The sequence below is a fragment of the Myotis lucifugus genome, unplaced genomic scaffold, assembly GCF_000147115.1.
Source record: "Myotis lucifugus unplaced genomic scaffold, Myoluc2.0 scaffold_69, whole genome shotgun sequence".
NCBI classification, from domain to species: domain Eukaryota; kingdom Metazoa; phylum Chordata; class Mammalia; order Chiroptera; family Vespertilionidae; genus Myotis; species Myotis lucifugus.
This window is the reverse complement of record NW_005871117.1, coordinates 611,308-624,922: the sequence shown is the minus strand read 5'-3', so window position 1 is coordinate 624,922 and position 13,615 is coordinate 611,308. Positions and strand designations below refer to the sequence as shown.

The following is a 13,615-nucleotide window of genomic DNA, read 5'->3' as shown; positions in this document are numbered from 1 at the left end:
GAACAGCAACAAAAGTCTGTGGACTGGATAGATGGATGCATGGATATAAGTGGGCGAACAGACACGGGGGTGAGGTGGAAGGACAATCCCTCCCCTCGCCCCCCTGAAACCCCAGAGAAGGGAGGCAACAAGCGGCTCTTCCTTTCCCCAGAGCAGTCAAGGACTGATTATTGAAACTGTCCTTCATTTTTGCAGGGGAGGTCAGAGAAGCCAGCGCACCAGCTAGTAAGTTAACAGCTGCTCTTTACAGAAGGCTCTGGAGAGGCCGGCACACAGCACGTGACCTGCAGGCCAGCGCAGACCAGCAGCCAGAGCAGCTGACGCCCCGCCTGCAGGCCTGCAGTGGGCGCTCGCCATGGTAGGGACTAGACGCTGGGCTGCCAGGTGGGGCCTGGGGTGCACCGAAACCGGGGGATGCAGGCAGCAGAGGGGGAGACAGGGAGAGGCCTGCTACAGAATTTCCACACACATTCCACTAACCATGGGAGGGGAAATCTATGCTGAGCCAGCTGAGAACCTGCTGTGGAACCCGGGGGCCCCCTCCCTGGCTCTGGCCTCTGTCTCCCCATCTCTCCGCATCATTTAGTTGAGCTTATGGAGGTCTCTATGAAAAGGGGGCAGATGGTACATCTTACTTAGCCTTTCCTTGTGCCATGAGGAACTGTGGAGCAGGCCCACCGACCACTCAGAGAGGGACAGTGACAGTCACAGAGCAGAACTTGCTGACTTAGTTCGGGGGTTGGCAAACTTCTGTACAGGGCCAGACAGCACCTATTTCCGGCTGGTGGATATTTCAGACTCTGTGGATGCTACTCAATTCTGCTGTTGCAGTGCCTTGCAAAGGCAGCTACAGAAATATGTGAGTGAGCATGGCCGCCTCCCAATAAAACTCGGTTTATGAGCGCTGAAATCTGAATTGAATTTCAAATAATTTTCACATGTCACAAAATATTCTTCTTCTGATTCTTTTAAAAGCCATTTTAAAATGGAAAACCCATCCTTAGCTGTGGGCCGTACAAAAGAGGCAGTCAGCCAGCCCCGGGCCCCGGGCCACAGCTGGCGATCCCTAGTTCAATGCTCCCCCAAGTGAGTTCTTCGTGATGCCCACGGGTATTTCATGGGGAAAGAGGTCCATGGCGAAACAGGCCTGGGAAATGCCGGGGAAAGGCAGCATTTCTGCTTCTTCACTGTAGGACTCCTTCGAGACTTACTTGCTGATACACACTGGCAATCTCCAACAGGCGATGAGAAATAGTCTGTCCGGCTTCCAGGGAACCACTCCTATCCTGGAACATCTCCTAGAGCAGTGATGGCGAACCTTTTGAGCTCGGCGTGTCAGCATTCTGAAAAACCCTAACTTAACTCTGGTGCCGTGTCACATATAGAAATTTTTTGATATTTGCAACCATAGTAAAGCAAAGATTTATATTTTTGATATTTATTTTATATATTTAAATGCCATTTAACAAAGAAAAATCAACCAAAAAAATGAGTTCGCGTGTCACTCTGACACGCGTGTCATAGGTTCGCCATCACTGTCCTAGATCCAGTTTCTGTAGAACCTAATTAGAGCAATAGGAGGAAGTCTGACCAACAGTGCCACCCAAGGGCACCCTGCCTCTCTCTGACCCTCTCCGGGGACAGGCAGCTCACTACCTATCGTGGGTGCCTGCTGGATTCAGGGACTTCTCCAACTCGTGTTCTCTCACCCAGTGATGCCGGGTCACAAGTAACAAATGTGGGGCCTCTTTCATCAGATGGAGACAAAATCTCATGTTTCATAATTTTATAAAGAAAGCATCCCTTCTTTGTCTTACTTGATTCATACCCAAAATATAAACTCTATTTATGCACAGGATAAAATGAAGATATTATTAAGTACTGAAAGAGAATAACTCTCTGTTTCCTTTAAAAGAAGTCTTACTTAGGGGAGTTAAAAAAACAACAACACTCAAGCAAAATCTCAATTTACTCCCAACTGTGCGGAGAGCGGGATCTACCTGTTCATTATGGGGCGCCACTATGGGGCATTCATAGTAGAAACACACGCCTGTGAGGCCGCTAGTCTTTCTGCCACATAGGGCTTTGTAGGTGATATTAAAAAGTCATGCAGATTTGTCTGAAATGTAAAAAAAAAAAAAAAAAAGGAGTGAAGCCTAGATGAGAGGAAGAGAGAGGAAGATGGGAACGTGAGCTGTGTGTGAACTGGCCTCCAGGCACCATGAAGCAGAAAAGCAGGGGGTGCGGATGAGAAACGTCACCGGCACCATAAGCCACCCAAAGGGAGAAACGATGGCGATGGATGTCACATATTCGATTAAGCGTACGCCCATGCGCACCTCCACTTTGCCCAACGCTCCCATTTCATGGGCAGTGAGCGCCTCTGGTTAACTCTATGAAACCAGCAGGATTATTTCTATTTGAAAGGTGTATTTGATACATATTTTCTTTGGGGCCCTGGGAGATGAGATAGAATAGCCAGGCTACGTAAATAACGTTAACGTGAAACGTTAATGCCACACATGTGGCATATTTAGGAAGATAAAGGGAAAGACTGGCATTTTTCTTCCTCCTTACTTCAGCTAGTCATCCTGCACAAGGTAAAGGAAGTAGCATATGTTTTCAGTTCTCGGATTATGTGGATGCATCCTGGAGAAGTATTCAAATGCAGTATAGTTCTATGGGAATGTGAGGAAAATAACCAAAAGAACAATTCTAAAGTCTCTATCTTTGCTCAGGTATTAGCAAGACCCGTCTTGGAAGAGAAAGACAGAACACCGAATCAGGAAGGAGCGGGGCCGAGGGGCAGCCCAGGCAGAGTAGACACTGCTTACACTTCGAGGTGAAGTCATGCTTGGCCACACGCCATTCCCTAGGCCCTAGGGAGACAGTCACTCTGAGATCAGCGTGGAAATTAATATGAATATTCAGAAGCAATGTACTAACGTAGATGGTGTGAGTGTGTGTATCTGTGTGTCTATAGCATTCCCCATCATAAATGGTCTCTCTGGTACTATCACTCTTGTGCTATCTTATCATAGAAAATTCCTTCCTAAGGAATTTCTTTCAATTTCTCACTTTCAATGTCTTTTTTTAAAAATAATAAAATGTTACTTTATTTTATTTTTTAAATATATTTTTATTGATTTCAGAGAGGAGGGGAGAGGGAGAGAGAGATAGAAACATCAATGAAGAGAGAGAATCATTGATTGGCGGCCTCCTGCACGCCTCCCACTGGGGATTGAGGCTATAATCCAGGCATGTGGCCTGATCGAGAATTGAATCGGGACCTCCTGGTTCATAAGTCAATGCTCAACCATTGAGCCACGCTGGTCAGGCTCAATTTCTTTATTTATAAAATAAGGAGATGAACTAGACCAAAAGTCAGCAAACTATGGTCCATGAAATAACTCTGGCCCACCACCTGATTTTGTAAATAAGCCTGAATTGGATCACAGTCCTGCCCAAGTATTATTGGCGGCTGCTTTCAAAACGCAAAGGCAGAGTTGAGTAGTTGTGTCAGAAGCCCTACAGTGTGCCAAGCCTAAAGTACTCACTATCTGGCCCTTTTACAGAAAAACTTACCAACCCTGAACCACACTATCACGAACACTGATTTCGGCAAAACGTATCTTTTTTTTAAATTGAAAAGGGAAGCTGAACAGCCGGTGTCTGGTCTTGCTTTAGTCCTGTTGTTGGAAGGATAACAAGCAGACAGCTCAAGACAAACACAGCTTGGGTTCTGAACGGGCAGCGCTGCTTTCTCTGTGCACTGAGACTTCCGTGTGAATCTCCTCGCTCAGAGCAAGGACATGCTTCTCCCAGAGGGCAGGCCTCCTCCGGACTGAGGTGCCGCTCTCTGTGCGGGGGACCTGCTCGGTCTCAGGGCGCCAGAGCAGCCCGGACAGGATTGTCTCAGAGGAGACCTTCAGAGAGCAGCTGGCTTCCTGGACAAGGAGGCCCGGGCAGACTGTGCATGGCCACGCAAATGTGAACAGAATCCGGCCAAGTAGCCTTAGGACCTAATTGGCTCAGAGACAGGAAAGTCAAAATGTCACAGCCAAAGCGACAGCTGGCGGTGGCTTAGAGAAGAAGAGGCATTATCTTCAACTCGGAAGTAACGACACAGAAAGGGCACCGCACAGGAGTCCGAGGCCGGTGCGCACTGGTCGGGAGGCTGCGTGCCCTCGGCAGGGCGTTGCCTTTCCTGTGCCTTGCTTTTCTCAGCTATAAAATGGAAGTAAATTCACTGTTAAGCCTGGCTTGCTTGCTTGCTTCTTTGTAATGAACCCGTACAACACCACAAAACGGGAGACACAAAAAAATAGGACGAGGTCCCTACCCTTCAATCTGATCATAACGTACAGGGTCTAGCACATGCCCAGCTCACAAGTCACTCCTGTGACCCTCAGCGGTAGTATCCAGGTGGATGCTGGGTGCACCTGGCTTGTGATTCCCCTTCTACAATGTCACCCACACCCACCTTCCTGCCTCCACACGTTTGTGTCAGTTCGGGCCTTGCCTCTCCAGGTCCGTCTGCTGAGTCCAGTCACAGTGCTGGGAGCTCACTATCCCAACTGACCCCTCACCTCTGAGCTCCTGCCTCCTCAATTCAGTCTCCATTTGTCCGCTAGCTCTCTCTGCACAACCACCAACCATGATACCCTTCCCTCAAAATCTCCTTTCCTACAAAAGTCTGTCCAAATTCTTCCGCTTGGCATTTGAAGTGTGGTCAAGCCGTCTCCAGCCCACCTCCCAGGCTCACTTCCCTTCGGGGGCCTTTGTGTCCCCAGCCCACCCGGCCTCCTTCCACCAACACAGCCCCCTTCCCTGCTCCTGCGCTCCTCCTCTCTGCTCTGATGTTCGAGATCCTAACTCACATTTGAAAGCTCAGCTCAAATGCTCTCTGTTTTATCCGGGATTCTCAGCTTCCGGCCCACTAAGTGGCCCCTTCTTGGTTTCAAGCTCAGGTACATTTTTTTTTAATATATTTTATTGATTTTTTACAGAGAGGAAGGGAGAGAGAGATAGAGAGTTAGAAACATCGATGAGAGAGAAACATCGACCAGCTGCCTCCTGCACATCTCCTACTGGGGATGTGCCCGCAACCCAGGTACATGCCCTTGACCAGAATCGAACCTGGGACCTTTCAGTCCGCAGGCCGACGCTCTATCCACTGAGCCAAACCGGTTTCGGCACTCAGGTACATTTTTATTTTTCTATCACAAGTGTGTTCTCGGTGCATCTTGAAGTAGAAGTTTCAGCTCAAAGGTTTCCCTCCTATGACGGCCTTCTTGATCCTCCCAATTCTCCATACCGGGCTCCTCACCCCAACACACACTCCTGAAACCCTCCTAGCATTTCTCCTCTAGACATCCCTTCAGTAATTTCCATCCATGGGGCAACGGGAGCCGAATCGGTCCTTGCTCTCCATGGGGCTGAAAAGAACACCCAGAGTCGATGCTCCGTAACTCCTGGCTGATGCTGATGAAGATCCTCAGAACTGTCTGCATTGGCCCCTGGGAGCCGTGGGTGCTGCACATCTGTGTGACCGAACTGGCTGCTGCTCCTCATGCACCATCAGCACCAGACACATAGAAGGCACTGCCTCCGTTTCACCCCCACATCCATGCCCAGACCCAGAATTCAACGTCTTTACGTTTCACCCGTAGAATCCACTCACACACAAGCACGAGAGAGCAATGGAGACAACTGGAAACTTGGGGAGGGGTAGGAGGGAGACAGGGCGGTGGTTACACAGCACAGCCCACAGCCATGCCACCTTCAGGACCTCATTAGACACCCAGTGCGGCCAGTTTTTCCTGGACCGTGCCCTCTCTATCTTCCTGCATGCAGCAACTGCCTGGCTCGTTTCTCTCTCCTCTTTCCTCCAAAATCCCAGCTTTAAATCTCTCTCCTTTTTGTCTTGCTACCAAATGACATCAGCCACCTTTTCATACCCAGAGCCTTAGAAGGCTCAGCTCATGAGGGGTCCCCAGATAGCAGAGCCCCATGCCCCCGAAGGCTGCTTGGCCACCACCTTTGTCACTCAGGCATGGCATTCGGTGCTTACTCCTTCCCTCAAGCTGTCTGCAAGTATTTTTCCCAAACATGAGGTAGATTCGACGGGTGAAATGTTCACCAGCCCCCTCCATCTGCAGTCACCTCCTCGCCGAGTTTTTGCCATGAAATGTCAAGGGAGATAACGTCCACTTTCCAGCATCCCTACCTGATCTCCGATCCACGCGGCCATCAGGACATCCCCACTCACTCTGTCTAGGAGTCAAGTGACTTGTGACCAAGCCCCAGTCTCAGGGCCAGGAAGGGCAGCTCATATAAAACAGCTCCCAGAATTATAAGAAGAAATTATTGGAATGCAATCCTTCTCAGGGAAACTCCTGACCCAGAGCAGACCCAAGAAAGCCCATGGGCAGGGCTCCCCTAGGGAAGGGCCCACGTATGTCTGGAGCATGGCCTGGCCAGGGACCAATTTGTGTTTGTTTGTCTGGGACTTTTCCCGCCTTTGCACCGAAAGACCCATGTCCAAGGTACCCCCATTCCCAGGCAAACTGGGCTGGTCGGTCACTACAGGTCACTACTATGATCCTTGCCAAGAACCAGAGGTCATGAGGCCAATGGGTGAAGCCAAGTTCCATACATGCCGATCAGAGAGAAAGCAGGACATGCACGGAGAGGGGCAGGATGGGCCCTGGCTGCAGACGGGGCAGGAAACGGTCTCGTCAGGAAACGGTCACAGGAGCAATGACCCTCAGGTGGCTGCCAGGGAGTTTCACCAGCGTGAGCGAGGATCTCCCCCATGGGCAGGACCCAGATCACACGCGGCAGGAGGGCAGGAAACTCTTAGCAGTCGGAGGACAATAATCACGTCCCCAGAAGACCAGCAAACACATGTGTGCGCGCGCGCACACACACACACACACACACACACACTCTCAGAATGCCCTGAATCCCTCCACAACAGGCCCTCTGTGCCCCCAGAAGATGGCCCACTCTGCAAACCACGGGCTTAGATGTGCATGAACCCAGCCTCTCCCCCAGGCCCAGAAATAAGCACTCGCTGTTCACCCCACCTCCCAACAGCCAGGGGCCTGGCGACGACCCCAGGAAGCATCACATCCCTCTCAACAAAGGGATCATGGACCAGGCAGCAGGCCTCCTCGGGGAGGAGGGAGTTGGGGACTCACCAGGACTCGGCCGGTCAGTGTCTGGGCGGAGATCATCACCCCCGCCCAGTCCTTCACGGAGGTCATCCAGCCGACCTCGGCTGCCACCACCTCCTCTTTCTCGTCCACTGGCTTGAGAGTGCCATCAGCCTGGCTGGAGCCATTGTTAATCTTCTGGGCCTCCTGGCAACAGAGAGAACAAGGGTTGAGACATTTTTAAAAAACAGAGACCTCAAAAGATCAAAGGGTCCTGGGTTCAGGTAGGGACTGGCTTAGAGGTTCAGGGGTAGGGAGGAAGGATGGGTTGTGGTTTTAATCAGGTTTTTAAATCATTTTTTAATCTTTTATTTATTCTTAAAGTATATTTGTGAAAGAATGACATTATTCTCTTTCTGTTTTAAAGAAAAAAAGCCACATAGCTCAGGAGACTGGGCAGGCGTCTTGACTGGGGTCTCTCTCCACCTGCCCAACCTCCGTGCCCTTCTCACGTTAGGGCCCAATCTTTTCCTTAAGGAAATCCCCATGTCCTCACCTCCATCTGTGCTGTTCAAAAGGGGCTGAGAGACCCATACTGGCTCCAGGAACTGGGACTGCTCAATCATATCATTCCATCCCCCCAGCAACAGTGACTGGGCCACGGATGGCACAGGATCCACGCCAACCCAATACAACGCAAGCCCAGGACTTTTGCTGGGAAAAGTAGGAAAGGTAATCCTTCCCTGAGAATGAAGGCAGCACAGAAAAGTGATAAAATACTGATGTCATCATTTGAACACCTGGATCCAGCTGTGCCTGAAATCCACCCCTGACCTTTTCACTTACAGGAGATAATCAATTCCCCTTCATGTCCTCAATGTGCTTGAGGACATAAGGCTGACATCCTCAGATAACTGAGCCCCACCCTGGGCCCTAAATTGGACTCTTTTGCATGCAATGTGTCCTCTCTCCCCACAAATACTCTTCTCCCACAAAGGGTCACAACTTGCTCCCTCAAGTCTTTGCTTAAATATCACCTTTTCAATGAGGTCTTCTCTGGCTACCCTTTTAAAATTACAAGTCTGGCTTCCTACAGCACAGCCGTTCTGCTTTATTTTTCTCCACAGCATTAAAACCTCTAATACACTCTATAATTCACTTACTTACTTCATTTACTGTCTGCCTCCCCCAACTGCTGTATCATGAGTGCCTAAATGAGTGCCTGGAAAACAGTTGGCTAAGAGAAAGAAAGAAAGAAAGAAAGAAAGAAAGAAAGAAAGAAAGGAAGGAAGGAAGGAAGGAAGGAAGGAAGGAAGGAAGGAAGGAAGGAAGGAAGGAAGGAAGGAAGGAAGGAAGGAAGAAAGAAAGAAAGAAAGAAAGAAAGAAAGAAAGAAAGAAAGAAAGACCCCCCCCCCCCCCCCCCCCCCCCCCCCCCCCTCCGCGCGAGGGAGGGAGGGAGGGAGGGGTTATGAGTATCAGCCCCTCACTGACTATGGAACCTGGGTTTAGGGTTGCCAAACAAAATACAAGACACCCAAAGAAATTTGAACTTCAGATAAACAACAAATAAGTTTTCAGCATAAGTATGCCCCCAAATATTGCATGGACATACTTATACTAAAATGTATCCATTATTTATTTAAAATGTAACTGAGCTGAGCCCCTTACTCCAATACCCACTGACATTATTTTTGTAGATACAGATATGTCGAAAGATGCCAACAAAATTATGTTCATCATTTAAAGGACTAGAATGCAAACTGCCCCTGGAAGCCACTGTGAATGGGGGTGAGGGGAGACCAAAGGCAGAGGTAAAAGTCTTTGTCTGCAGTGAGCAAGGGTGGGGCTGAGTGAGGAGAGGAGAGCTGGGAGGCACTGATGAGTCATCCTCCTGGGGACCTGCAGGCAGGCAGGCAGGCAGGCAGGCAGGAAGCTGCTCCAAGGCCTGCTCTCCCCACCCTGGCTGGGGAGCTGGGAAGAGAGAAGCAGCACCAGCAACACAGGTGCTCATGTTTTATTTCCAAGTGAGCTGGGCCCCACGGAGCTACAACAGTCCAAGAGGGGGCCAGAAGCAGATGTGGTATATTTGGGGGCCACCTGCTGACATCTGTGGAGCCCAATGCCCGAGCCACCTAGGGCCAGTCTCAGTGGCCTGGTAGGACCCCAAGTGTCAGCCACGTGCAGACTCTGCACGGATGGGTGTCCTGGAGGAGGAAGCCCTAGATTCAGGGGCAGCCTTAGTAACCGAGGGTGCAGATTCAGCTCCCCCGCCCCTGTGGGACCTGCCCTGCAGGATGGGGCAATATTGCCTGCCCACAGGCGTGACGGGGATGAAACAGCACCCACGGGCACTTAATACACGTTCAGTTACTTAGTCCCACAGCCTCCTGCTTCTCCTCCAGCCACAGGCACTCCAGCAGTGGCTCTCAAACTTGAGGGGGCTCAGAACCACTTGGAGGACTTGTTAACCCAATGCTGGGCCCCACCTCCGCACCTGTATTTCTGACAAGTTCCCAGGTGATCCTGATGCTGTCTGTGGTCTGGGCACCCCACTTTCAGAACCCCCGCTCCTGTTCATCCTGGCATGGTTTGATCATCCCCGCTCTGATCTGAACTGAGACCTGCATCTGAACACCCAGCCCTTTCCCAGCCCCTCCCTGCACCGGGCACAGAACCACCGGTTTCTCCCAGAACCAGAGTGTCTGGGTGGACAGGGAGGAGCTGGGCTGGGAGAAGGCCCTCAAATCAGAGGTTTTTGTGTTTCCTCTTGAGCAGTGCCTCCCAGGGACATTTCTGACCTTGTCCAGGGGGAGTGACTGAAGGGCTAACTCTCTGCTTCTCAACCCGTGGTGGTAGGCCTCCAGCCACCAGGCCGACGCTGGAGGAAGGAGTCAGCGTGAAAAGGGCTGGGGGGCAGCAAGTCCTCTCCAGTCACAGTGCTGCTTCTCTCTCCCCAGCTCCCCAGCCTTAATCACTCACAGCACAAGCGTCTATGGCAGATAATGCTCTCTGGCCAGCCTTCTCACCTATTGTTTCACAGGCATTCATTACCTAATTACTTTATGATAGGCAAAGAAAAGCACAGACCAAAGGGAGATAATGCCCTTGTTATTATTTGCTTACACTGGATGCTGTGAGCTTAATTACAGGGTGGGAGGCAGGTCTGGGGGAGTGGCAATGAGAGGGAGGGAGGAGGCCGGAGCCCCACAAAGCCTGGTGCCAGCGGGCCAGGCTGTGCTCCTGGCCCAGAGGAGAGGGCCTCTGCACTCTGCCCTCCCTCTGGCCCAAGCATCCCTTACAGGGAGCAGGGACTGTAACCCCATGCTCTGGAGAAGGGGGCTGGCACACACAGCGGGGAGGAGAGGTAAGGCGCAGAGCCCACTGTAATCGTGACTGGCCACCACTCATCAAGTCAGCAACTACCAATTAGGTGCTTTCTATGCATGATCCTGATGGGAGCTTATAATAAATCCAACAGGAGGTGGCATTTGCCCCATTTTACAGACAGGGCAACTGAGAGCAGGTATCTCAGGGGAAGCAGAAAGCCTGCCTAGGCTTAGGTGCCCCCCACTCCCCACTGACAAGCGGACTGCCATGGGCATGTTAGCTCCCGAGCCTCAGCCCCCTCCGTGTGAGGGGGACAGGCATGCCAGCCCATTAAGGTGGTGGCACAGTTTACGTGAGATAAGCAATGCCCAGCGCTTGCCATGGTGTCTGGCACGAGGCAGTTAGAGCTGCCGAGACGGAGACGGAGTGCCCACTGCCCACTGATGGGACTGGTTACCCCTGAGGATACAGTGGAAGTGGCACCACTACAGGTTTCACTGGCCCAGAGGGAAACCGTAATAAACACTTACAGAGCGGAGGGTAAACGGTGTCGGTTCTAACGGCTTTGACCCTTCAATAGGTGGTGGGCCCCTGGGATGTAAGGTCCCCGACTTCCAGAGGGGTTCCAGCAGGAGCTGTGTGGCACCCCAGGACGGCGGTCCCCACACAGAGTGAGCCCTGGACCAAGTGACCCTGAGATGCCTTCTGACTCCACGTTCCATTAGATCACCCTCCCACTGGGGACGAGGAGGCAGGACCACAGATCGGTGGCCTGCTGGGCCCCAGGATTGGTCCTCAAACCTCCACTTCCCACTGCACAGGAAAGAAGCGACGGGGGAGAGGGGCAGGGTGATGTCCCGGAATGTGAGGGTCCTGCTGCAGCCACGCCCTGAGAAAGGGGCTCAGTCTTGCTTTGAAGGCCACTCCTCCCTCCAGCCGTGCCCTCTCTCCCACCAGAGTCTGTGTAAAACGAGCCACAGCTGCCTCCTGGGGACAACCTGGGAAAGCATCTCGTCTCAGTGCCCGGACAGTGAGGACGGCAGCAGGGCAAGGTGTCGGAGCAGGAGGCCGGGGCCACTGGGGAGCAGGGGGCCGGCAGTCCCCTCACTCTGGTCCACATGGGCCGCCTCTCACAGGGCTGGGCCCAGGCACACGGTTTCGCCCACTTTTTTGCCTTCTCCCCATTCTTTTTAGCAGCATTTGCCCTAGTGACTTCCTGTTGACATGGCTCACCTGTCCTCTGTCACCTGTGGCCAAGGGCCTGACCGACCACAGTCACTGGTACTCAATATACAAAGCGCCTCTCTGTTGGATGTTTGGACATTTCCTCTGAGTCACCAGGTCAAAGACTAAAGCTGGAGAAGGGACCTCAGCAACACCTTCAGATGCCAACCCTCCCTCACTGTAGAGATGAGACCGCGGGGAGGGGGGGGGGCGGAGTCAGAGAGTGCGGGGAAGCCACGTGCTCAGTGTCCCCGACCCAGCCAGGCAACCCTCAAGCCAAGATGTAGACCCCAAGCTGACTCTGTCCCTTATCTCTTGTTGCCTCCCCAGCGAGATGACTCCTCCAAGTCCAGCCAAGAGAAGCCATCACTCCCAACCAGCTCCCGCCTGCAGCCAGGAGGCTGGCATTCCTAGGTCTGCCAGAGGCCGTCCCTGGCCGGGCCCCAGGTTTGGGTGCAGGGGCCACAGCAGGGAGCAGCCTTTCTTGTCCTTGAAGGACTAGCTTTCCCCAGCAGTAGGAGTGGCCCTGACCCAGCACCAGAGAGCCGGCCCATTGTAATCCCAGGACCCCACAGCCCCACCCTCAGACCTGGGCCTTGTCTACCTCTGTCCTTCCTGAATTAGACCCAGTATGCGGGGTTGTGGGGTGCGGGAAGAGCTCTGAGGATGGAAGGATACCCACTCCAGGCCCAGCTTCTCTGCATGTCCTTGGACCATTTATCTAAACCTCTTCTGTGGACAGTGATGGTGCAGCCTTGTGAGCTGGACAGGTGGAACCCAGCTCTTTCTGAAGTGCCCACCGCCTGGTGAAGGAAGCAGTGCTGCTCTGGAGAAAGGGGTCCCGGACCCCAAAACCAGGCCTCACACAGCATACGGTTCAACAGACTCCCACCCACTTGCACCTTGCAGAGCAGGGCCCGTTTACTGCCCTGCACCCCAACAAGATGCTGGGATTGCCAGTCCTGCCAGGTAACCACCATGCTGGCCACACCCTCCCTGTGAGCAGCCACCACGCCTGCTCCTGCCCAGCTGGACTCACTCACCCCGGGCAAGCTCCCACCCACACCTGCGAGGCCAAGCCAGGTGCCAAGCCCCCCCTGGGCACCACACCTGCTGAGTGACTGCAGCGGGGGGTCGGGGACCAGCAGCCAGGAGGATTCCAGAGCCCCCTCGCTGCTCCCTACTGAGGCTGCCCCCAGACAGGAAGTCTGTCCCAGGTTTAATTGTCTCGGTTCTTCAAACACTAGCTCCTCATCCCAGGTCTGGAAAGTTGCTTCCGCACTGATCATCCGGGAGGAAAGCTACTCTTAAAAATGTAAATCACATCATGTTACTACTGTGCTGTCACCCTCCTGGGCCTTCTCATCCCAATCGCAGCACGTCATAGACTTCACTCCGTGCAACTCTCCCAACCCAACCTGTCCCACTCCTGCCATCATCCCAGGAGTCTCCCACTCTCTCCCTCTCTCCAGCCACACCAGCCTCCCTGTGCTGCCAGAACGCGCCACCCCACCCGTCCATGGCCCTGGCTGCTCCCCCTGCCCAGATGGCCACGTGGCTGCCCCCTCGCCTTGCTCAGGCATTGATACCATATTAGTGAGTGTTTCCCTGTCCGCCCCATTGAAAATGACAGCCACCCCACCCTGATCACTCCATCCGTGCTCTGTGCCTCCTCAGAGCGTTTATACCACCATCTGGAAGCTGCGTACTTTAACTACCATTTACTGCCTGTAAACTCAATGAGAGAAAACAACTGTCTCGTGTTCACTGCTGTGTCCTCAACACTGACAGGTTATGAGCTCAGAGTAAGCACTTGACACATCTTAGTGAAAGTCAGGGAGGGGGGAGGGAAGGAGGAGACCTGCAGCCAATAGGAAGTCAACTCTTGGCCGGCACAACACCTA

General features: G+C 52.7%; 1 protein-coding gene across 12 annotated transcripts in view; it reads right to left on the bottom strand.

Annotated features, from left to right (window-relative positions):
* KCNMA1 (potassium calcium-activated channel subfamily M alpha 1) overlaps positions 1-13,615 on the bottom strand; it is a 674,818-nt gene that overhangs the window by 468,686 nt on the left and 192,517 nt on the right. For all 12 annotated transcript variants that reach the window (XR_002829657.1, XM_023755062.1, XM_006090207.3 and 9 more), the window contains exon 2: positions 7,206-7,367. Coding sequence is in view for 11 of the 12 variants with exons in the window: in XM_023755062.1 (XP_023610830.1) it covers positions 7,206-7,367 (162 nt within the window). In the remaining variant the exon portion in view is untranslated. The remainder of the gene's footprint in view (positions 1-7,205; positions 7,368-13,615) is intronic.